The sequence below is a fragment of the Diadema antillarum genome, unplaced genomic scaffold (genome assembly GCF_040938485.1).
Source record: "Diadema antillarum isolate AM-2024a unplaced genomic scaffold, OU_Dant_1.0 seq00001465_RagTag, whole genome shotgun sequence".
NCBI lineage: Eukaryota > Metazoa > Echinodermata > Echinoidea > Diadematoida > Diadematidae > Diadema > Diadema antillarum.
This window is the reverse complement of record NW_027272205.1, coordinates 18,908-42,774: the sequence shown is the minus strand read 5'-3', so window position 1 is coordinate 42,774 and position 23,867 is coordinate 18,908. Positions and strand designations below refer to the sequence as shown.

Sequence of the window (23,867 nt, the reverse complement as noted above, 5' to 3'; positions counted from 1 at the left end):
AGAAACGAAATCTCTGTCGACGAGACTTCCTTCACGGCCGCGGCGGCCAGAGCCGCAGGCTATCATCCAGAACCTAGCCGGTGGTGGTGGCGGCGTCAGACGCCAAAATTCTCCGCCTTTTGAGCTCTTTGCCAAGCTGTATCTGTTCAGGTTCAGCCTCTTGGCCTCACCGCAGGGTGCAAAAATGGGAGGCAAAGTGAGCTAGTTTATGAGCAATGGCTAACTTTACTTTTAAATCTGCAGATTACCAGTTAACAAATCTTGTTTGCATTCTGCTTCGTTGTCTGGATATCATAACATAAATCAAATGTCACCTGAATGTGGTCTGCAATACATGTAAAAGGTGTTTGGCTCATGCAGTTTTACTACTACTCTCAAACTAGTAGTTACTTTAACAGTATACTCAGTCTAATTGTCTCCTGATATTGAGGGCCCTGTTCAGGGTGAGGCCGCGAGATGGATTGCTTTCGCCATGGCATCAGTTACTCATAGTTTACAGGGAGTAGCTAGATTTTTCCTTATTAATTGTTGAATAAAATTTGTTGTTTATCAAAGAATCTCTAAAATCAACCGGTCTCTACAATGTAAATTTATGTCTCATTTTGAAATGTAAACTTTAATCTTACACAAAGTTACAGTTACACTCTACAGTTTTGTATCAGTGGAATCACAAATTTAAGCATTATTTTTCATTTCTGTCCAGGCTGACCAGGATTTGCATTAAAAGCAAGAATGCCATAGCTGTCAAGTTTGCTAAACACGCCCCATATATCTGGGACCGAGTACCATACCCTACTAACATCGCCACAGCAGCGGCTGAGCTGAGTAGCTGACTGGCTCAGTACACCGTAATTCACCAAAGTAGTGCCCAACCATCGTGATGGAAGCTCGGCTGCAGTAGTGCTGAACATGCCAGCAATGGTGAACAGTGGCCCTGGAGTTACTCCATGCTGGAGTAGCCATGTTTCTTGGAACAATTGCATTTAGAGGAGAATCATCCTCAAGGATAAGATCTACCAGCCAGAAACATGGCTGGTAAAAGTGAATGGAGGGAAAACCAATTAATGGTGAGTTGAAAGGTTGGCAGTTGTTTTGGTATCAGTTGCTAACTATGTGGGTACATGCAGTTTGATTTGTTATTCATGTTTTTTAAAGGTTTTTCTTCCTTGTAAATGAATTGATATATTGTCGGTCACAATTCGTCAGCAGCCACAGAATGCCCCCTAGCTAGGCTACAGCTTGGGGTCCATGACTTTGTGGAAAGAGTTCCTTATGTCCCCCACTAGTTTGCACAAAATAAATAAATTACTATTTTTTTTTACTAATAATAAACTAAATAAAGGTTATGCTAGGGTTATGTCTCAAAAGGAAGTCTTCCCATAAATGGCATAACCTTTATTTAGTTTAATATTACTAAAAAAAAAAAGGAATTTAGTGGGGGGAACATAAGGAACTCTTTCCGATTTGTTTCTGCTGTGGATGTTTAAGTATGTCTCGACAGATTGTCATTTCCAGTGTACCTGTGTGCCTCATTGGCCATATAATGGTGTGTAAAGAAAATCAGTTTAACAGAAGTCCATGTCATTTGTATTTTCATGGTCATCATAGATACAGTGAAACAAAAGTCACCATGCAGACTTCATTTCAGGTTAATAAAAACTAAAATCCAATTGGTAATTGCCGATACAAATCAATGAAATGTATATTTTGGTTTTCTGCGGGTGTTCTTGTGCTGCGTGCAAGTGAGTATGATTTTTCTTTTTCTCTTCACCACATCCTCGAGATTTTGCCTAGCACATTTTAATTTATCCATTTGACAAGGATTTCTTGAAAAGATTTTGTCATTTGTGAGCATTTGTGAATAAGAGCAACAAATCACTTCAGAGGTAAACATGAGGTTTAGGAAATCTTGGACAAATGCAGAAGAAAGAAATTTTTTGCCATCATTTAGAAACAATAAGTATGGAACCCTTCGAGTTTGGAAACTTGAGCCAAATCAGAATTCCTAGCAATAATATTTGTGTTATCAATATGGCTAAGTGACATTTAGTAGCACAGTTTGCATGAAAAGACACATTATCAATATCATGTCACATGCTGGTTTCATAAAATGTGTAGTTTACATGTTCATTACAAACAAATGGTAGAAGAATATTAATGAATTTTGAAAGATTGCATTCAGTAGTTCTATTTTAATACTTACTGTAGTTTAGAGTAAAAAGATGAACCTTACAGTGTACTTACTAGAATTTGAAAAGGAGATCTGCATTAAATGAAAGAAATGATAAAGGAATCGATACAATACCATGCACTGAAAGGCTTTTGAGTTGAGATTAAGGTGGCAGGAGTAGCGCTATATTGCATTTTGTTCCACCCGAAGCATTTGTAAATTCACCAGTGGCTTGAAACAGTGTGTGATATACTGTATCGACTATACAGTCGATACAGAACAAGCACATCACACACTTTAATATAAATAGTTTTTTTTTTTAAAGATTAGTGGAAGGGATATCATGATATCCCTTCAACTAATCTTAAAAAAATATATCCCTTCCACTAATCTTAAAAAAAAATAATGAAATTGCTCAAATGAAAAGATTTACATGAGCATTTGGTGGTGGACATGATTTATGCAGTGATCTATGAGGCTGATATCCCCACAGTATAACACTTCACACATTGTATGCTTGCAATGAAAGAACATTGAGAGATGAAATGATGCATTGCACCTCACCTTGGATGATGTCACTGCTTATTTTCTTATTTCTTCCATCAACAGTTTTTCTCCATTATCATCACCATCTTTGTGCACATTTGTTGTATATCGTCACACTGCCTATGTAGACCAATCACTGGACAGGATGTCATTAATGAGGGATATATGCAACTTTAGAAATACACAAATGTAGATTACAGCATGTGCATACTTGCCAACTAATAAGATTTTATCAGATTCAGTAAGATTTTTTACATTAAGAATAGCAAAATCAGATTTTTCTGTCAGAGAAATAAGATTAAAAAAAAATATTTAGATATACCTTTCATGTGTATTTTCTGAAGATTTGACTGAAAGTAAGATTTTTAACTTCAGTTTGCATATAAAATAAGATTTTTGCAATCCACGAGTAAGATATTTCATCTTGAAATGTTGGCAGGTATGCATATGGCTGTAGTGTAATTGATGGGTTTAGTAAGTGATCAGTTTGATAACCATTTGATGCTGTCACTTTCTGCCTGTCTGCTTGTTGGCTTTCACCTGTGCTAACATTTGGTATGTGTTTGAGACAGTACAGTGCCATTACCAGTTCATCTTATCAAAAAAAAAAAAAAAAAAAGGAGAAAAAAAACAAACAGAAATTACAGTACATTGTATGTCAGTGAACCCATATCCCGTAAAGTTTTATGCTGTATAGATGAATCACAGAGGGATACTTACTAACTACAGTATACTGTTGTTTTTTCTGCTGATGATGATTAAGAAAGTAAGCAAACGAGCAAACAAAAAAGTGAGAAATTTGCATTGGTTACAATCTTTATCAAAACAATGGCCAGTTTTGTGTTTAAAAGAAGCTGTTTAAATCATATTTTCTCCCATAGGTTGCCCTTCGCATCAGGCCCCTAACTCCTTTGGAGGCAGAGAGAGGAGCGGAGATCATTGCTCATGCAGTGGAGGATACAGTAAGTTATCATTCTTTACATTTATCTGTATTTAGTTGGATCTGCATGCTACACTATCAAAGTCTGATAGTTATAGCATTTTCTTTCCAACATGTACTTGTAGTACATACACTAACTAGTATGATATAGTTCATGAATTGTTTCAACATTTGGGAAAACGGCAAAGTTAACCTGTATAAATGGGATTCACTAAGAATTCAAACAATAAAAAAATTCTCATTGAGTTTCAGCAAAATAGGATGATACACAAATAAAATTGTCATGTACAGACACATAAAAATACTTTTGAACATCTTTCTTCATTAATTTGTAGCTTTATAATGATAAAGCAGTACATTAATTCAGATCACTTTTTGTGGTGATTTGCAATGTACTTTTCCATTACTGATTGCTGTTAAGTACTATATTTGCATCTGTGTAAGTAAATATCAATTTCCGATTTCTAGCATTTAAGTCAATGTTTCTCATTATTGGCTCTTCTCCCTACTTCAACTGTTCAACATACAGTGTATGGAAATCAAAGCAAGGAAAAAAATGTCTCAAATGTATAGTAAACTCAGTATGTGTAGGCCTATGTAAGCATTGTTGTTAGCAACTTGTGTGCCAGCATTTGACTGGTAATTTCATTTAAATGACCATGACTGAAATAATATGAAGGCTTTAATTTGCACTGTGTAATTATTCACTGTCAGAAGATCCGAAATTATAATTTGAGTGTACCAAACATGAAATCACAGATCAATGCTAAAAAAAAAATCTCAAATTGCAATGTATATTATCTATAGTTTTTCAGTATGATTTAAATATCAGTGAATGTAAGGATACATGAGCAAGTTGTTGCAGCGCATCTTGTCATTCAGCAATGTGCATCGCTGCACATTACAAGTGTTTTAGGGCAAGTCCAAGATAATGCGCGCGTTACGTATGGGACATTCAGAGACTTTTATGACCTGAAAAATAGTGTTAATGGCCTTTGATCATATTGAACTTCACCATGGTGATTGATATCTAGGAGAAGTATAAACATGTAAAATATTGAGAAAAATGACATTGACAATTATATTCTAGAAGAAAAAATATGTGCCGTTACGTATGGGGCCAGAAAACTTTTGTTTTTTTGAACATTTTTTTCAACCTCAAAACTCTCTGAAAGTATTTCATTCTACAACTTGTAACTCACTGTGATGAAAGTCACAATACTCAAGATTATCACAGGTAAGTTTCATGTCATTAGGCAAAAAGCTCTAATTACAGGTTCTAATTAAAGACAGACATAAGGTGTTACGTATGGGACAGATACATATGGGACAGTTTGTCCCCCATTCATTTAGTGTGTGAAGAACCATGTTTATGGGTATTTTGCACAATTATTGTAGTAAAATCAGTTGAAACTACTCAAATACTGATCCAGATTGTCAAGGAAACATTATTCCCCGAATATTCACTATCATAATCATAGTCAATCATATTTTCATATTTTTATGACCAACCTGAGTATGCATGCCCTTTGTCCCCCATTCGTTTAGTGTGTGGAGAACCAAGTTTATATGGGTATTTTGCAAAATAATTTTGCAAAATACCCATAAACAAATTTTTGCATAATCATTGAGGTAGAATCAGATGAAATTATTCAAATACTGTTCCAGATTGACAAGGGAACAATATTCCCCATATATTTACCATCATAATCATATTTAATCATATTCTATATTTTTTATGACCAACCTGAGTACATATGTATGCCCTATTTTTATCAGGATAGTTACTACTGAAAAATTGAATAGTTTAAAGTGTTTACTTCCATTGATGAAGGGCAGTTTGCCATTTAGTTTCAATAAAAATGACTTGACACAAGAAATATTAATTTCAATAAATAAGCAATATCTGCTGCGTGGAACCCCAGTGATCGAGTAGATGATGTCTGTCTAGCAGTCAGGTCATTGATTCGAGTCACACCTCAGTATGTATACCCATGAATTTTGTCGTGGCTACTATTGAAACTGAATAAGGACAATTTGTGTATCACTTGCAATAAAAAGGAATCATTTTACTTTATACATGTATATTTTTTGTACATATCACAACCATTTCAAATTGGATCTCCGTCACATAAACTTTGAATTCCTCTAGTGTTAGGATTGTATGCTCTTTAGTAATTCATATAATTGGTTTCCAATCATCTCATTAAATGTTGAAAACTGAATCCCCATTTCTACAAAAACTATACCATCCCTTTAATTTTTCATTGTGTATTTTGCCATTTTCCCCTCCCCCTTTCTGAAAATTGTTCAGTCAAGTACATGCATTGTTTCAAGTGTCTAAAACCCAAAAAGTAGCTACAATGTTGGGATACTTTCTTCAGGATGATTGACCATTTGTGTACTGAGAGACCTTCCCAGCTAGCTACATGCATTCACATGCAATATGTATGAGGATGTCCCATACGTAACGCATTTGTCCCATACGTAACATTATTTCAATGCCTAATAGAATGTATTTCTTTTACTGTTTTTTCTTTTTTCTATGGTATTTAATTTTTCTAAACAATAAATTAGAACTTTCCAAAAGGGCATTAAAATATCCTCAGTAATTTCAGAAAAAACCTAAAAAAATGACCTCAATTTGTTACGTATGGGACATCTCATGATAGGACACGAGCTAATTTGCATAATCATTTGCATAATCCCTAAATTTTTAAACCAAGTTAAACTATTTGATGAACTTCTTATGTCCACATATTAATCAAATATCATTTGCTTTCCTTTGAATTAATATGAATTTTTATAAATGTCCCATACGTAATGCTGTGTTTCACATTTATGCAAATGAAGCCCTTGAAATTTGCATAAATTTACATAATATCAGTTTTTCCTCCATGGAAATCAAAACTTCAACTCGTAAGCTTCAAAATGATACCAAACATGTGAATATTGAGCAAAGATGAAATTTTACCATCTGAGGGGACCTTATCTTGGACTTGCCCTTTAATGCTTTAATGAAATGCACAATTACAGTACCATAGAATACATCCCTCTGCTGTCTACTAATAAGGAAACACTACCGGTACATTAGCAGTGCTCTCCTGTTGTGTGCAGGGATGAAATGTCAGACCTCATCAAGTCTATTCACTATTTGTCATTTTACCCTCTGATCACCAAAGGCTCCATTCAGTCTGTAGATCTCGCTTTTAATGCATGTTTTGGAAGGCATTAATGGCGGAGATTAAGTGCTTAGTGCAATGTAGGGAGAACATTAATTGACATTCAAATGTCCCTGACTGTATTATCTTTGGCTTGTAGGGTTCCCCTGCCATACTCTGTAATTGAATCTCATGTTAATGAACTGAATGTGACATGCGATGTATACAGAGCTGCCTACAACCAATAGAAATGACGTTCGATCAGTTCCTGAAAGTGGTCTGTTTCTCTTACAATCATATGGAGAACGTATGGTTGTGAAACAAAAAACACACTTTTGTAGATCCTTTCTCTTTTGTCGTCCAAACACTTCACTAGCAGACATTGCTGGCACAATTTCCAAAATTTGAACCATTTTCCTTCTTTAGAACATGTTTTGTTTCATCCCTTGAATTGCAACTGCTGTCACTTCAATCCACAAGGAAACATCTAGTTGCAGGATGGGTTTCATATTTCTAATTTACCCCTCGTCACTGCCCATCCAAATCAAACACTGGGTATTGTTGCCTTATGTCGACTGTACATCGTAGGATCCCACCAGTGTATGCACACGTGTGTGAACAATGGAGGGTTTCTATGACGATATTGGAGGACAGGCAGGGGAATGTCAGTTGATTAATTCCTGCGTGACGGAAGCAATTTGACGAAAATCCTGATATTGGCAAACTATCCTGGGTGATCTTTTGTCCAAGTGTGCTGTGTACACACATCTCATGCAGTGCCCAATGCGTTAATTTCATTGGTAAATCCCCAAGATTATTTCTCAAGTAAACTGCACATTGGGACTCTAGGTGCTTCACAGTAATGTCCAGCGTCATACAATGTATTTCTGACATTGAATCTTGATCACATCTGACTGTCCACCAAAAATTCCTGGATGGGAGAGTGCGATATGAAATAGATCATTACTGGTACTGGAAATCACATCACAGATGTACCAATCCATCTGGCAAAATTGAATTGCATTAAGTACAATGTAAGAGATATTCTAAATGTTGATGCGATCATTTTCTCAAAAGTGTTAAAGTACAACACAATATGTACCGATTTTGGCTCCATTTTTTGATTTGTCGTACTGTGTACCGTACAGATGTGACTTGTTTTGTCTCAATATGATCTGTATTTTCTACAAATATACTCAAAAGAAACTAATGTTGTACTTCTTGAATGATTTAATTTTGATTTTACTTTTTTGTTCTGACCAAAATTCAGAGAATGAAATGGAAATTGGCATACAATTGTACTGTATGTAATTGCTGAGATTCTCTGATGTGATAACAGAAATTCTTTTATCTAGAACTTTTCTTCAATCTCTAGGCTAAGAGTTTGCAGTGTATGTTTCTTTATCTAAATGTCCCAGACATTATATATATTTTTTCTATATATTAGTATCAAGTGGTTTGAATCACCCTGCAGAGTATACAGTTTATCTTGTTATCTGTTTGCTTAGTTTCTGGATTGTATCTCTTGTCTAATTAATAGCATGTGCCTAAAGAGCTTATCAGATCATATCAGGCATAGTGTACACAGTTGGATAATACTTACTGTGAGGATATCTTGTGTATTGCAGCAAACATTGATAAGAGTGATTAAGTTTGAATGTTAGCAGTGTAATGTTCAGTTCATGATCATTCATTTCCCCAAGAGGTACATTTGTAAGTCTTAGAATTTGAACTACACGTACAGATACGGACATTGTTTGATGTACAATGTATTTAATGTTACCCACAATGGAAGCGCATGATGGGGCTTGGTGTTAAAGTGTATCACAGCAATATTCCACATGTTATTGTGCATTATTTGAAAAACTGTTCCAGAAACTGATGAAAACTGGTGAAAAATAGAAAAACTTTTCAAGTGAATCAACTTTGTCTGCAAAAACTTACTAAGAATCTGGCATTCAGTATTTATCCTTTAATCACATCTGATTCACTTAGGTTAAATGTTAAAGGGTGTGTACAGTTCTGGTCGAGGTGAAGATTTAGCTTTTAACGTTTTGCGAGATATTCCGAAATCACTCTATGAGATGTCAAAGAGCATGCAGTTCTAAGGGGTATCAAAAGTTTATTCGATGAAAATCGGTTTTGAAATGGCTGAGATATCCAAAAACAAGGTGAAACAAAGAGATCCTAATAAAGTTGTGGCATGTTGCCTTTTCACGTTTATTATCAACACTTTTTTTGATATCTCAGCCATTTGAAAACCAATTTTCGTCAAATAAACGTTGAATCCTTCTTAGAATTACATGCTCTTTCATATTTCATAAGAGGCTTTTCATTATCTCACTTAGGAATGTTCAAAACATGAATCCCTACCTCGACCAGTACTGTACAGTCCCTTTAAGAAATTTGTATTAAAGTCCAGGTCTGGGATGGCAATGACAATGCATCATACATGTACCAGTACATGCCTGGTATTACATTCAAATAAAGGGGCCAAATCATCAGAGATCATAAAAATGTAAGATTTACAGTACCTACCGAACTACAGTGTCATTGATACTATATGGCATTGCCTCTTGTCCCTATGATCGAGCATCTAGCATACACAGTAAGTATCTAGATACAATCAAGTTGACATCCAAAGCCACTCACTCTATGGTGGCATTTGCACAACTATAGCTCTCAGATCTATTGATCAGCTTTTGAAAGCTCATCTTTAGTGCATTGATAAGAGGGGAGAAAGAAATGAAACACTTGAAGAGATGATCCTGATCTTCTCTTTCCTCTGCGATTAAACGCTTGGACAACATCCATGCTGCCGTCTTCTTCCAGAATAATCAAAGAAGCCCCTTCAAGGCCTGAATGTATTGTGTGAAGACATTCAGCAGAGTGTTCAGTAATCAACACTTGAGAGCCCTCCTATACATCTGTACCAAGTCAATATCAAGTCTTCTGTGTAGTGGGCTACTGTAAGCCCTTTTCATTATATGGGCCAAGTCCTCTCTCTCAGTCCTGTTCTCCCCTGCAAAGTACATCCTGGCCTTGCTCCTTGAAGTCATTGAACCGATTAAATCCCCCTGTAGCATAAAGCAGGCAGGATTATCTCCAATTCATGTTCACCCACCTCAGTTGATGAATACCCAGCCATGCTTGCATCTTACTTGTAATCAGCATTTCAGGAGAATTACAGTAGAAATACAGCAGTCTTAGGGACTTGGAAAAGTGTCTGACAAAGCAAGATGACTGGTTTTGAATCATTCTACTGCATTTATAAGGAGACACAGTCAACAAGTGCATTTCATCTGATGCACACAGAGACCTTGACTAGTTTAATACTAGAAGTGTGTAGCCAGAGAAACCAAGCATAAACATCAATTATAAATAGCAAATAGAAAAAGAAATGTTCTCTCAAAATGAATTAATATGATGAGGTTGTGTATGCTAATGATACAAGCAAAACTTACAATGATGTGTTGTGAAACATCCAGGATGTTGTAGACCTGTAACAAATTGATTATTATATTCAGGTGACTCCCTTACATATTAACAAAGTCCTTGGGACCACAGTTTTCTTTTGTTATATCAGAATTACTTTACAGCTGAACAAATAAAGTATATGTACATAACAAAATTTGGTTATAACCATCTGTAATTTGTTTTTGTTTTGCACTTTATGTGTTCCTTCTTTTTTTTTAAATATTTTGTCATCAGTTGAAGATAAAGCATTTTAATGAATATCATAGTATTTGACCCATGGAATTTTGTGGTACAGTATGTACATCAACTTCTTAAATTGTACATTTTCACTGTAAGCTGTGAAACCCAAAAGAGGAGTCACCTGTTATGCCCTCCCTCATGTTTCATTGGGTTGGTTTGTTTGTGTTTATTGTATGATGGAGGTGGGGGAGTTATGGATTACCTGCAGTACATATCTCTTGAATTCTTCCCTAGTTGGATGAATGCATTTAATATGACAATTGATTTGAACATAAACTACGTTGTATGTGTAAAACCTGTCACTTTTTGAACTTGGTTGGTCCAGTGCTGAGCCTGTGGAAATTCCATTATCTCGTGTACATTCATTTAGGAGATGGGATAGAGTGATACGATTGATTTTTTTTTTTCATCTTTTCTGGAGTGTGTATTTCGATGTAATGAAGCTCAAGCATATATTGTACTCAAAAGGCTTGCAGTGAACTTTAAAGTGTATTTGGACTTGTACATTGTGGTATTTATTAAAAGTTACTAGATGTACAATGTGTTTAAAGTTATCCACAATGCATTTTGTAGATAAACACATGTTTACATGTTGTATCTACAAAGAAATATAGCATTAGTTTCAGAGTGTCACAGATAAAACAATCAACCTAATGAAAAGCTGTCTCCCAAAGTACATTGTACTTTGATTCAAAACTGTGTCTTTGTGTGTTGTACTTTTCAACAAGCCGAATGTGATAAGCATAATTGTTCCAGAGATACATGTATATCTGGATAAAAAGAATGCAGTTTTACAAACTGTTTCCCAGATGTTTTTCTTTGATAGATTGTCTGCGAGTGTGAGATAAGTAGTATGAACAGATATGAAATGTTTTGATGTGTTTTCTTCAAAACCGAATAAAAGACGGACATGCCGTATCCAGGCCTCGCTGTTCGGACAACACTTCTGAAGCAGGTGAAAATACTTTTTTTTTCCTCTCTCAGGTGCTGGAACACGTACTCCATCAAGAGCTTTACTTGTTTGCAGAGAAATTTCTCATTGATCGGTGTCACACTTGCACAATCCTGACACGCACAAGAAACCAAGGGGAGTGCACAATGGGGCAGAAACTGGGCCTTGGGAGTTTCTCGTTTTCCTCTCGCACTTTCTAAAGAAGCCAATAAGCACGGAGTCACAGGGGGAGATGGGAGTGCTGATACGTCTGCACAGATGCTGAAAGGAATGTTATTGATTTTATACCTCCTGGGTCTCTATTTCGGCCCCCTCTCCATCCCTTTTCTAGTAATTGTCTCGGGCCATGTCAGTCTGTGGCAGTTGGGAGTTCACACAATGCCAGTCTTAGCAATCGATGGCAGGATCGCTAGGTAACAATGACACACACTGCCAGCAGTTTGTAATGTGGTATGAAAATACCTGGAATTAAATCATCCCAACCAAGTAGTTGATTCAGTTTGCAAAGATACAGTCAGTCATCGACGGTCATCTCATTTTGCTTTCACTGTACAGTATATTGCTTGATATTTCATCGAAGAGAGCAGACAGACATGTAAAATCCATCACAGACAATATTGCCTAAAAAGATGTACAGTCAAATTTACTCCAAGTGTTATGGATACAGCAAAGGCCTAGCCTATGCCAGTCAACCAACCTACATGTACATCATTCATGACTTTAAACATTGATCTCCCAGCCTCCATCTGATGTATTGAACATTTTCTTTCATGTGTTGAAGTCATTCTCATGTTTTTACTTTGCTGTCCAAATGTTGCAGATGAGTTGATTTTGAAGTGTGGGTTGACTGCAGGTAGCAGTCGAGTTGAATTTTGATCATGTTTTACCTCTGGTTGATTTGTGTCGGTCCTCTGACAAATAATGTTTGGCCACTCATGCATTGGTGGAAGAGCTGAGCTTTGATGATGCAGTTGGGGTACATGATTGTTGTATTGTGGTTTGATGAACAGAGTTTGATCGTTATTTACAAGGTTGAAGTTGTGTCTTTTTGATGGGTATTGATGTGTGGTTTGAAGCAGTGGGGTTTCAGATGCTTTATGTGTATTTTTCTTTCTTTGTAGTGTGTTGCATTGAATGTGATACACCAAATGCATTTTCTCTACTTTTCACTTTTCTTCAGATGAAGTTGAACTGTTATAAGCAGGTTTGGGAGGAAGTATCATCGATATTGAATAAAGTTACAGAGAAATACATGTATGTTCTTTGAAGGAGATGTTCTAAGGTACTTTGATCAACTTCATGCCTCTATACATATCCTTATTTTGAGTGTGTCAGTCCCATTATTGTCAAACCAAATGATTGGGGAATTTTTTCTGGCGTAGACTATGAAATGATCATGCGACTGAGTGAGCAATGATCAGGTCACAATGTACTGTAAAACACAATATTTTCACAGCATGAAATTTTTGCGAGTTGCCTCCAACATTCAATGCATATAATGAAGACAAGAACTTTCATGTGTATTTTAATTTTGCGAATCTTGGCCCTCGCGAAATTCGCGAAATTAAAATGCACTCGAACATACCTCGTTTTACAGTACGCTTTGATGATGTTTCATGATACAGAAGAATGAATTTTGCTGCTTATATAGTAATAAATTGAAATGAATTTGTGAACTTACTTTAATGACTGAACAGTTATGAATGTACATTGTATGGCATTTATGTATCAGATTTTATGCATGATGGTCATATTTTAATGATATGCGAGAAAACAGCTTTACATGTGAGAGTTTTCCTTTCTTTTAACCACTTCTCCTACCCCCCCCCCTCCAAAAGAAAAGAAAAGAAGAAAGAGCGGATGATACTAAGTTTACAGTACAGAGAGTTTAATGCGATGTCGACAGTTTGCTTTCATTTGCACTTTTTTCCCCTTCAATCTGAATGAAATTCCTACAGATTGTTGTCCTGCGTGATCCGACGGATGACCCCGACGATGTCCTGAGGGCGAACCGATCAAGGGAGAAGCACTATGTCTTCGACAGGGCCTTCGATGCCACCAGCACCCAGGTAGGGCCAAAGACAATTAACGTGTGTCTGCCTCTATTACCCCCAGACCTTGTGATGTGGTGTCCCCGAATATTTGTGGTTGTGGTTAGAGTTGTACAGCTGTATAAAGAAGCCGGGTCTTCTTGAACGGGAAGTGAAACCTGTTGAAACAGCCCTGCGCCTAATCCATTTTGTTTCTGGTGCCCTTGGCCAAATTGTCTTTTACAGCCTCCTTCCCCTTGGCCCTGCATTATGGCTTCCCTTGAGGTTTTGCAGCATAAAGCATTAATGTCATGTAGGAAATTGGCTGTATGCAAAACCAGAGCCAGAACCAAAACATTGAGCCCTTGGATTAAAAAAAACAAAAGTAGGGAAGCAAAGACTGTTCTCCCTGTAAAATCTAGAGGATTGGCTGAGGTACAATATACTCATCTAAAGGCTTGTAACACCTTGTCCACCCTCTCCATTTCTTCTACAGATGTTTTAATTACGGGGCATGACATGATAATTTTGTTTGTGTGTGTGCCATAATCATGTTTGCCTCTCCTACAAATGTGGCCTTGAAAAACATAGTAGAAGAAATATGATGCCATAGAATTCTTTGGTGAAATGTCCTTTCTCTCTTGTGTGGACCTCAGAGATCATACATTGCTCAAGTTTAGGTGATTTTGATCTTCTCCACTTCTTTGTCAAAAATCAATGTTGTGTTTATAGGGTTTATGACTCCTGGACCCCATTTTATCAAAAGATGTAATCAGTTATAAATTTCCTTAACACACAGGCTGCCATACACTTATGATAGAAATCAACTATATAATCAATTATAACTCTTCATAAAACAGGGCCCTGGTTATAGGGGAGAGTAGCTGAAAACGTTTAGTTTGATTATATGTAGTAAGAACAGTTTGTAAAGCAGGAAGATGGAACCAGAATCTGAGATGCAACACACATGTTTACTACTCAGTTCAGGAAAGTGAAATTGTTGATATTGAATACTCGACATAAATGATTTTATTGGCATGCTCTGACTTAGTACTTCGAGTGCAGTTTTGTTTGCCCAGTGAGCGTGACATTGATTTTTCGTGTTGAAACTGGATATGTAATACCATGCCACAACTTTTGCAATTAGTAACTAATCTGATTGACTGAAAGGTATCCAGATGGTACACATGTTCTGTACAGCCCGTAGTGCACAAAATGTTTTTGTATTCTTGTTGCCGTGGAGATGCAGTTGTATGTATAGCAAGGAGAAGTAACTATTAAGGAGAGTGATTGTGTAGATTAATCACAAATGAATCCATTCTGTGTATGCCCAGCATATTGTATCAAATTTCATGCATGTTTGGACACATTGTATTTTGTTATCCGTAAAGCTGTGATAGAGTTCACTCTTCATGTACATACCAGTTTGGATGTGGTTTAATAGGATTTTGATTCTACAACTTCATGAAATTCTTCTGTCATTGTTTATAAGGTTGTACATCGATGAAGGGCAATTTGTTAATCAGTTGCAATGATTCTTCTTGTCATGATTAGTTCAACTTTGCTTAATTTTAGACAAAACCTTTTCAGAAAACATACATGTACACTGCATGAAAGTTTTACTCTTGAATGCTAGCATGACTTATGCCAACTGGTGTTTTGCATTCATGAAATATTCTACTATAGATCATAAATTCAAAATTTTAGTTTTTTTTTAATGACCGCCTTTTGTTATTCAAACCTTCTTACATGTTGCTTTTCTTGTATAAAGAAAACATAGAAGTTCTGCAGTCATTTTTTAAAAATGACAATACACTGTTCTTTAGCCTTTGATGTAGCCTATTCGTTAGACAGGTTTTCAGAGTTCCAGTGTCATTTAAACTCTGCAATAAACATTTATGTTAAAATGAAAGTTTATTTACTTTTTTTTAAAGCAGTGAATATTTCTACATGTAGGGGATGCATTGTTTCTTTTTACTGTGAATAAGTGTACCAGGAAGTCCATATTAGTGTAAATGTCAATTATACCAGGGAGGTGGACCACCTCCCTGATTATACATTGAAAGTTCAGTTTTTGGTTGAACCCAAGCCTTAATTTCTACTAACTATCCAGGCACTACAGAACCTAGTGGACATATCATATTGAGATTATATATCAGAGAGAGAGAGAGAGAGAGAAAGAGAGGGAGAGAGAATGGGAGGGTGGAAGAAAGAGTCTAATAGTAAGATAGATAAGGGTAGGGGATGATTAATAACACTAATTTGCTAAATGGGCTACAATCAATCTCATGCAGTAGCAGCTTGCTGGAAAGTAGGTGGAATTACTTTGAAAATCAAATTGACGTTAGAAACACACAAATGGACTCGTGGAGGGATAAACTATAAAATGGTGTATGTATTTGGCCGAGGCATACAACACTTGTGCCTTTTTTAGCACCTGGTTCTTGCTTTTTTTCCCCTAAAGTTTAAGATAAGTACTGTTTATTTGACTTGACATAGGCTTGAATGTGAATGATACAGTTTAGCAATTCATTTTTTTTATAGAAACTATAACAGCTGCACTTTATTTCTAGCAAACAAAGTTAAAATGTGTAATTCTGTAATGTGTGGTTTAACAAGATGTTGCTTTAAAACAACTAACCCTTTCTTTGCCAGGGACTTTGGACATTTAATAGCTGCATTTCACAGACAAAATAGCAAGATAATGATTGCAATCCAAATCTCAAAGATTTGTCGTGCCCGTTCAGACAGACAGAAATATCCCGCCAATTGCCAATCATGATAATTTGTCAAACAAAATGCACATGCCCGAAATCTACCAAAATTGTGACTCTAAATTGATCCAGGTGAGGGCACACCTGGCACGCGCCCCCTTTATTTTTTGTTAAAACAAAAGAAACAAAAAGAAAAAAGGGGGGCACGTGCGCCCCCCTTAAATTTTGAAAGGCACAGTTCAATCATGGGTGTTTTGAATGATGGAAGGAAAATCTTGAGATTTTTTGCTTCAGCGTTCTCAAACTCGCCACAGTTCGTATCATCCTGCTATTTCTGTTGTGTTGATTCTGAAATAATCACAAGATTTCTTGGAAGTTGGATTGCAACGGTGATTGTGCTGTTTACTGGGACTGGGATTTTTGTGTCCACACTGGCAAAGATTTGGAGATTTGGATTGTGCAAATCATGCAAATCATGCAAATCTCAAGATTTGTATCCTGCTATTAATTTGCATCAGTATGAATCCTGCTAGTGTGTACAACGCTTAAGTGTTTTTTTCTTGCTCTTTTTAATGCTGATCGCCACTCGAAGCATAAAGAGGATTAACTGAACATCAAATTCGTCTCAAGGGCAGTAGAGTGGATAAACAGAGAGAGAGAAAGAGATGTAATACTTACAGTAAATTATGCCTCCACTATGTAATATTACTGAATGCAGTCTTTTAGTTTAGATTAGTTTTTTTTTTTCCAGCAAGATATCAATATCTCTCTATATGGAGAAAGAGAGGGAGAGACAGTGTATACAGCAAAGTTGTCATGGCAACAAATTGGCTATCTGTCAAGCTGAAAGAAATCCATCTGCATGCATTACATAAGCCATGATGGATTGTCATTTTAATTTCATTTCTGCCTCTCGCACCAATGATAAAATTGCGAAACGGGGAGAGCTCGACAATAACTCGGCCGTGGTTCCCCGGGGGCTGCCACCTGAACAAACACAATTAAGTGAAATTTTTTTTTTTGAAATTCCCTCCCCATCTGCTTCGCGGTCAATATTTGCGGACGTGGGATTGGAATAAACTGGAGTAAAGTGGCATTTTTCTTTATATTCAAATGGATAAAGTGATGAAGGAAAGAGAGTAAACGTTTTTCGGTGCGCTGCGTGCTCAGTCTGCGATTTTTTTAATCAACCTGTGCGGGGTATCAATTACGAGTGTTTATACGGAGATGGAAATGTAGATATACCGTCATATTAGCGGTAAACCAAAGTCTTCTTTCTGAAGGTATGCTGCCCTACTGCGTGTTTGAATGGAGATGAACTGTGACAATATTTATAACTGCAAAGCTAACAAATTCCTGTATGCAGTCTACATGTATACAATATTATCATTCTTTCTATGACTTGGTGTCGTCATGGTGGTGATAACTACAGTTGTATATTATTATGCATTATCATCATTATTATTTAAGGCATTACTGTACAAATTTTAAACACAATATTGGTATTTAAAGGAAATGAATTTACACATTGCACATCATGTATATTAAATTTTAACATACCAAAGCTGCAGGAAACTCCCCAAACTAATTACACAATTACTGGTGATGTATGAATATTACCAACTGTATCCATCTGCTGTTTATCAAATAAGTGTATTTGAGGGGAAAAAAAGTAAAGATATATTTGCAACAAAGCTTGACATGTATCAATTGTGTGGCAATACAGTATATCGTAACTTTAAATGTGAATGATGCACGAGTCACGTACCAAAATAATGAGCGAAAAGAAATTCTGTCAGACGAAGTGGCGGTGAGTCTTCTATTCTAATAAATTTCCCCTCCAGTTTTGCTTGTTGTTAATACATGGTTTGATTGATTCCCACAATTGAAATGACTTTATTGACAAGCTTTGATTGCTTCTCCATTGTCCAGTCATAGCTATTACAACACTGGTCAAGAATCTGGTCTTGAAAGATCAATGGCAGAATAGTAGCAGGCAACAAAACAGTTGTCAGGCATCCATCTTCCATTCCTGATATTAATATTGTATCTTGATTTGAATGAGCACTGTAGAGAGTGTGTGTTTATGACATTGTCATGGTAACCAGTCAACAGAGTGGAGTTTTTATTTTTTTCTCTTGTCTTTTTTTTTTTTTTTGAAACAAGCATCCACTCCATTCTAATTGAAAAAAAAAAAAATTAAAGGGGGAAAGAAATGTAATACCATCATTCATGAATTTTGATATTAGATGGTACTTTTTCCATCTTGACCTTACACTGTGATGCATTTCCGGGTAATGGAATTGACCATGAAGAACTTATGTTGTTGCTGCTTTTGTTGCTTTTTAATCTTCAGGCAATTTCATTTGCCTCATCGTGACACTATGGATGCGATTAGTGGCGGGGTACCAAATGTTTTACATGCAACTTCTAACCCTCTCTTCCTTGCTGCCTAGTCAGACTTCCATCGAACCAAATTACTCATTTATTATTTAAACCACTCTGTTGTTGCTAAGGCAGCAGAAGTGCAGAGAATAGTATTATGTCACAGAGCTTGTGCGGTGGCATATTGTAGAACATCTGTAAATTTCAGAGGCTTGAAATATTGACAAGTCACTTTCGAATTTTAGCACCTTGTACTTAAGGCTGTAGTATGAAACTCAATTAACACAAACTATTAACTGAATTTCGTGAAATAGAAAGACTTGATAATAAAATTGTCAGTGTCACAGGCACCACCATATTTCTTCTCTCTTTTTGTTTCAATTAATTGGCCAAACCTTTGCTGGTGTGGTTAATACACCACCAGAAAATAGTTAGCAAGTCTTATTTATTATTGCAAAGTCGACACTAAGAACATGTGTATTTGAAATGGGAGTAAACTTGCTTTGCCAGGAAATAATTATTTCATAAGTAGTAAATGTTGTCTACACTGTATTATTATTGAATGTTCACCAGTTAGTACTGTACTTCTGTGGCTGAACATATCGTAAAATCCCATGAAGATTAAATCATCAATTGTGTAATGGAGATGGAGGGATTTGCTTTCTTTCCTTCATGTGCACATGTATTTATACTGTACAATGAGGAATGTTCGCATGCATTTTAATTTCGCGAACACCAAGATTCACGAAATTAAAATGTACGCGAAATTTTTGTCTACACGATGCATTGAACGCCAGTGGCAATTCGCGAAAATTTCAAGCCACGAAAAAGGCCATTGGCTCCAATTCGCGAAAATTTTGTGCCACGAATATATCATGTTTTACAGTACATGTTTTTTTTTTCTCTGATGTGAAGTCAATGCAGCACAAAGGATAATAATGCTCCAAATTCACAAAATCAGGCTTATTTGTGCATCTTACTCAAGCAGTGAGGGGAATGATACGCTCACCAGAGCAGTCACGATCATGGAGTGATCTCAGCTGTCAAGTAACAAAGGCTCATCAAATCAAGTCTGCTCCATTGCTGGGCGCAGATTTGATATTTGCGAGTGATTGGATTCTCTTCTTTTTTTTTTTTTGGGGGGGGGGGGGGTGTAATTCACAGGCCCCAATGCTGAGCTCTGTTACCATGGTGATGTGATAAATATTTTGCAAAGTAATGAACCTATTTGTCAACAGCCACTGAGAATGAGAATGTCCACCATGTACATGTAGGCCTATGTCATGAATGATTAAACATTTTGTAAATGTCATGCAACCTGAGTGTGCAGTTGATAGAGAATGACTGCTCAATTTTAGAGTCAGTGAAATGACATGAACAGCGACTAAGCTGTAGAACACCCAGCTGTGGGCAATGTATGACATTCATATTTTAAAGTTATCTGTCATACTTTCCCTCACAATGCAAATTCATTCTGCTTTGTCTGTTTGAGTGGCCTTGGAGAGGGCTGTTGTGAGGCATAACTTATGAAAGAAACATTGCCTGTTATTGGGCAGATGTCATGTTGAGTTTCAGGAAGGAAAATACAGTGTTATGGATAAAAGGGATACTATATACTGTACTACATGTAGTCCCACTGAGGCCCATGGTCTTGAATGTCATGGGCATCACTCATACAAACATGCACACATTTTCGTGGCTTGAAATTTTCGCAAACTAACACTGGCATTCAGTGCGTACAGTACAGATTTCGCCAATCTTGGCTCTCACAAAATCAAAATGCACCCGAACATTGATATGGTTTTACAGTAGCTAGAAATCCTCCAAATAGTCTCATCACCATGGAAACACATTAATATGATGACAATAAGGGGAGTATCCAAACATGTTTCACAATTTCCCGTCACAGTGATGAAGCCATGCGAATGCTCAACCAACATGGAATCGTAATGATATGACAGTGTTGTGTAATATGTTTTGTTTGTCTCTTCAATATTTAGGAGGAGGTTTATGAGCTGACTACCAAAGATCTGATCCAGAGTGTCACACAGGGATTTAATGCCACTGTCTTTGCCTATGGAGCCACAGGTATGTCTCTTCCAGCACACCAACCAATCTCATCACTATACAATTTGTGGTATAAGGATGCATAATGCATACATGTAATGCAATTTCTATTGTGTTACATCTTTGATTGTTTTCCTCTATTTTTGTTTGATTAACCTCAATAAACTAAGGATAATCATTCACTGTATCTTTTCATAATCAGATGTTACTCCACAAACTAAAATGTATAGAAAATGCATTCATTAGGTTGTCTGCATGAGAGAAAATGGGTTTTTTTGAAGTTCTGAGTCCATTAAAGTGTGCTAACTCATATTTCATTGTGTACACATGAAAGATGGACTTAAATCGCCATGGCAACAGCTAGGATGTGATATCAGATTATCCCAATACTGTGCATGCCCATCGGGTGCATTATATGCACAATTGTTTCAGAGAATACCAAAACTATCATTGGCTGTCTTGGAAAAATATTGTCACAGGATTCTTATGTACAGCTGTAAGCTCCTCAAGAGTTGGAAATAGAGAAAGAGAAAGTAAGCAAAAGAAATATAGGTCTACATTTATACAGCAATCAAAAAATATTACGTTTATGTGATCATATACTCCCCAACTTCATCTGTAAATGGATCATCTATCGTGACAATAGTAGAAGCTTGGAAATAAATGTCTTTGACATAAAGCACATATTTTCAACTCGAAACTTGACCCATTCTATTTTACGTAGAGAGGAGGTTTTGCAATGCAAAGTCATATAAATGAGATGGAGAAAGAACAAAAAACAAGTGGGCGCATCTATAAGTGGTAGACTGTAGACTGATAGATGTACATGTAGCTCCTACAGACTCAGTGAAATTCTTGAAGGTGGGGAAGGGGTCAGGGACAGATAATTGCATGCAGAATCTTTTGGAAAACCATATGGGATGGTACAAGACCACTCTGTCAATATTTATTTCTGTAGCAAAACAAAGCAAAACAGAACAGACAAGGCTTTAGGGGATCAATCATGCTAACGCACTTTCGGTACTGGGATACCTCGGCATGGACTTGCAATTTAAATTGCTTGGAGTGTGCTGAAGCTTTTTTGCACCCATTAGAGAAAGGCAATTATGCGAATGTCGCATCGTTTCAAGCAGTGAGCCCCGACACATGAAAAATTTATGAGGTGGAACACTTGAAATGCCATTAGTAAATTATTCTGCTCGTATCCGTAAGGAGAGTTCGATTAGAAGTCCAGTTTTGCACAGCAAAAGTATGAATTATGTAGCAGGGATTTGTAAATTTATGTGATAAAAATTATGATTCATCTCATGCCTAGAAATGTTCATATATTCCATTTATGCACAAAGTTTGGGTGCAGGAGTGCTCCTGAAGTGCTTTGACCTATGACCCTTTGAGTTTTTTCATACAGAGAATCACTGTGTACAGAGACCGTGCGCAAAATTGGCTGAGAGGGCATAACTCTCAGGGTGACCTTCGCGTGTGTGGGAACTTCTATACTACTGTATATGCCATATATTTAGCGAGTCTAAATTTTTGCGAATCAGGACTTCCCGAAAATTTTGTGAGTGGTTAAATTTGTGGACATGTACAGTTTTGCATTTGTGTTTGTGTGCATGGACGTGTGGGTTCTCATAAGGGGCTTAAAAGTTTAGGATAATATTATTGTGATTTCAATCCATCCAACCAGGAATGCATTTCACAATGGGCATATGATGCTACATAATTCAGAGTATTTATAGTAAAACAAATGAAAAAGTGCTTTTTAAGGCCCTAAGGGTAACTTGTGGGTTGTAATACATGTACATCTGCCCGTTCTACTTATTTAGTGCCTGGATGTGGACAAATAGTGCTTCACATGGGGAAATTCTAAGAATTTTACATGAATCCTAGATTATTGTGTATGCTCCTATACACTTGATGAATCCTACTTTTTTACTTACAATAAAACTGAAGTCATATATTTTTTGATGGTTTTCAATTTCAATTGTCAATTTATGGAAAGGAAGTTTTTTTTTTTTCAAAAAGAAATAATGGAATATGCCCTATTACAGTTTTGTATCTTGAGCAGACTATCATATCCCCAGCTGGAGCCTCTCATGAGAATGTGTGCGTGTGTGTGTGTGTGTGTGAGCGTGTGTCCCATATTTTTCATTCTATTTGCCTGTGAATGATATGGTGTGTGTAGCGTCATTGAAATGCTTCATGCTGTTGCTGAGAACCTCCAACCAGAGAAATGCATGAATGCTGGTCTAAATACCCACAATCTGTGATTGACACTGTCAGTAATGAGTCCAGGAACCTTTCAGGTGGAGTTTGCCTTCACTAATGCTCTCTCAAGATTTAATTCAATAAGTTGAATTTGTGTACATTCAAACTCTATAATAGTTGGGAAGAACAGAAGAACGTATATAACTGAACTATCCGAGTCGCTGAATATGGAAAATAATTGAGACAACAAATCTTTGAATAGAGCAGTTGGCAATATGCAGACCAATTCAATTTCTCATCTTATGTGTCAAAATTATTTTTTTAAAGTGTCATTTTGTGAAAGTGCTGCACAAGTTTGGACTTGCAGAAGTACATGATGCCCAGATTGTCTCAAGTCATCCAGTTGTTGTTTTTTTTTTGCATTTTACTTTTTTTCTCTCTGTCGCTGTCTCTGTTTCTCTTTGGTTTTTCTTGTTTGTGCAGTTCTCAATTTTTTCTCAGATATATATTGTAGCTGCTCATAAAAAACAGATGAAGAGAGGGGGAGGAGATGCTTCAAACAAATCCTCTATAAATGCGAGCGCAGACTTCGCTAGAGGTAAAATGCTTGTGGTGGGCTATGAAATGTTAAAGGGGTGGTGTAGTCGTGGTTGAGGTGAGGATTCAGCCTGTAACTGTTTGCAAGATACTTTAGAAACCACTTTATAAAATCTTAAAGAGCATACAATTCTAAGTGGAATTCAAAGTTTATTTGATGAAAATTGATTTTGAAATGGACGAGATATCCAAAAACAAAGTGATCCTAAATAAAGGTGGGTCATGGATCCCACCTTTTAGTAGGATTGCTTTGTTTTGGATATCTGAGCCATTCCAAAACCAATTTTCATCAAATAAACTGTGAATTCTTCTTGCAATTATATGCTCTTTCACATTTCATAGGAGGTTTCTCATTATTTCAACAAAAAAACAAAAAAAAT

The 23,867-nt window shown here is 36.5% G+C and overlaps 1 protein-coding gene across 1 annotated transcript in view; it reads left to right on the top strand.

The window, feature by feature from the left end:
* LOC139709719 (kinesin-like protein KIF19) overlaps positions 1-23,867 on the top strand; it is a gene marked incomplete at its 3' end in the record, with an annotated part of 42,982 nt that overhangs the window by 211 nt on the left and 18,904 nt on the right. The window contains exons 2-5 of the mRNA XM_071621674.1: positions 704-1,067; positions 3,598-3,678; positions 13,445-13,555; positions 20,616-20,703. Coding sequence (XP_071477775.1) covers positions 1,029-1,067; positions 3,598-3,678; positions 13,445-13,555; positions 20,616-20,703 — 319 coding nt within the window. The remainder of the gene's footprint in view (positions 1-703; positions 1,068-3,597; positions 3,679-13,444; positions 13,556-20,615; positions 20,704-23,867) is intronic.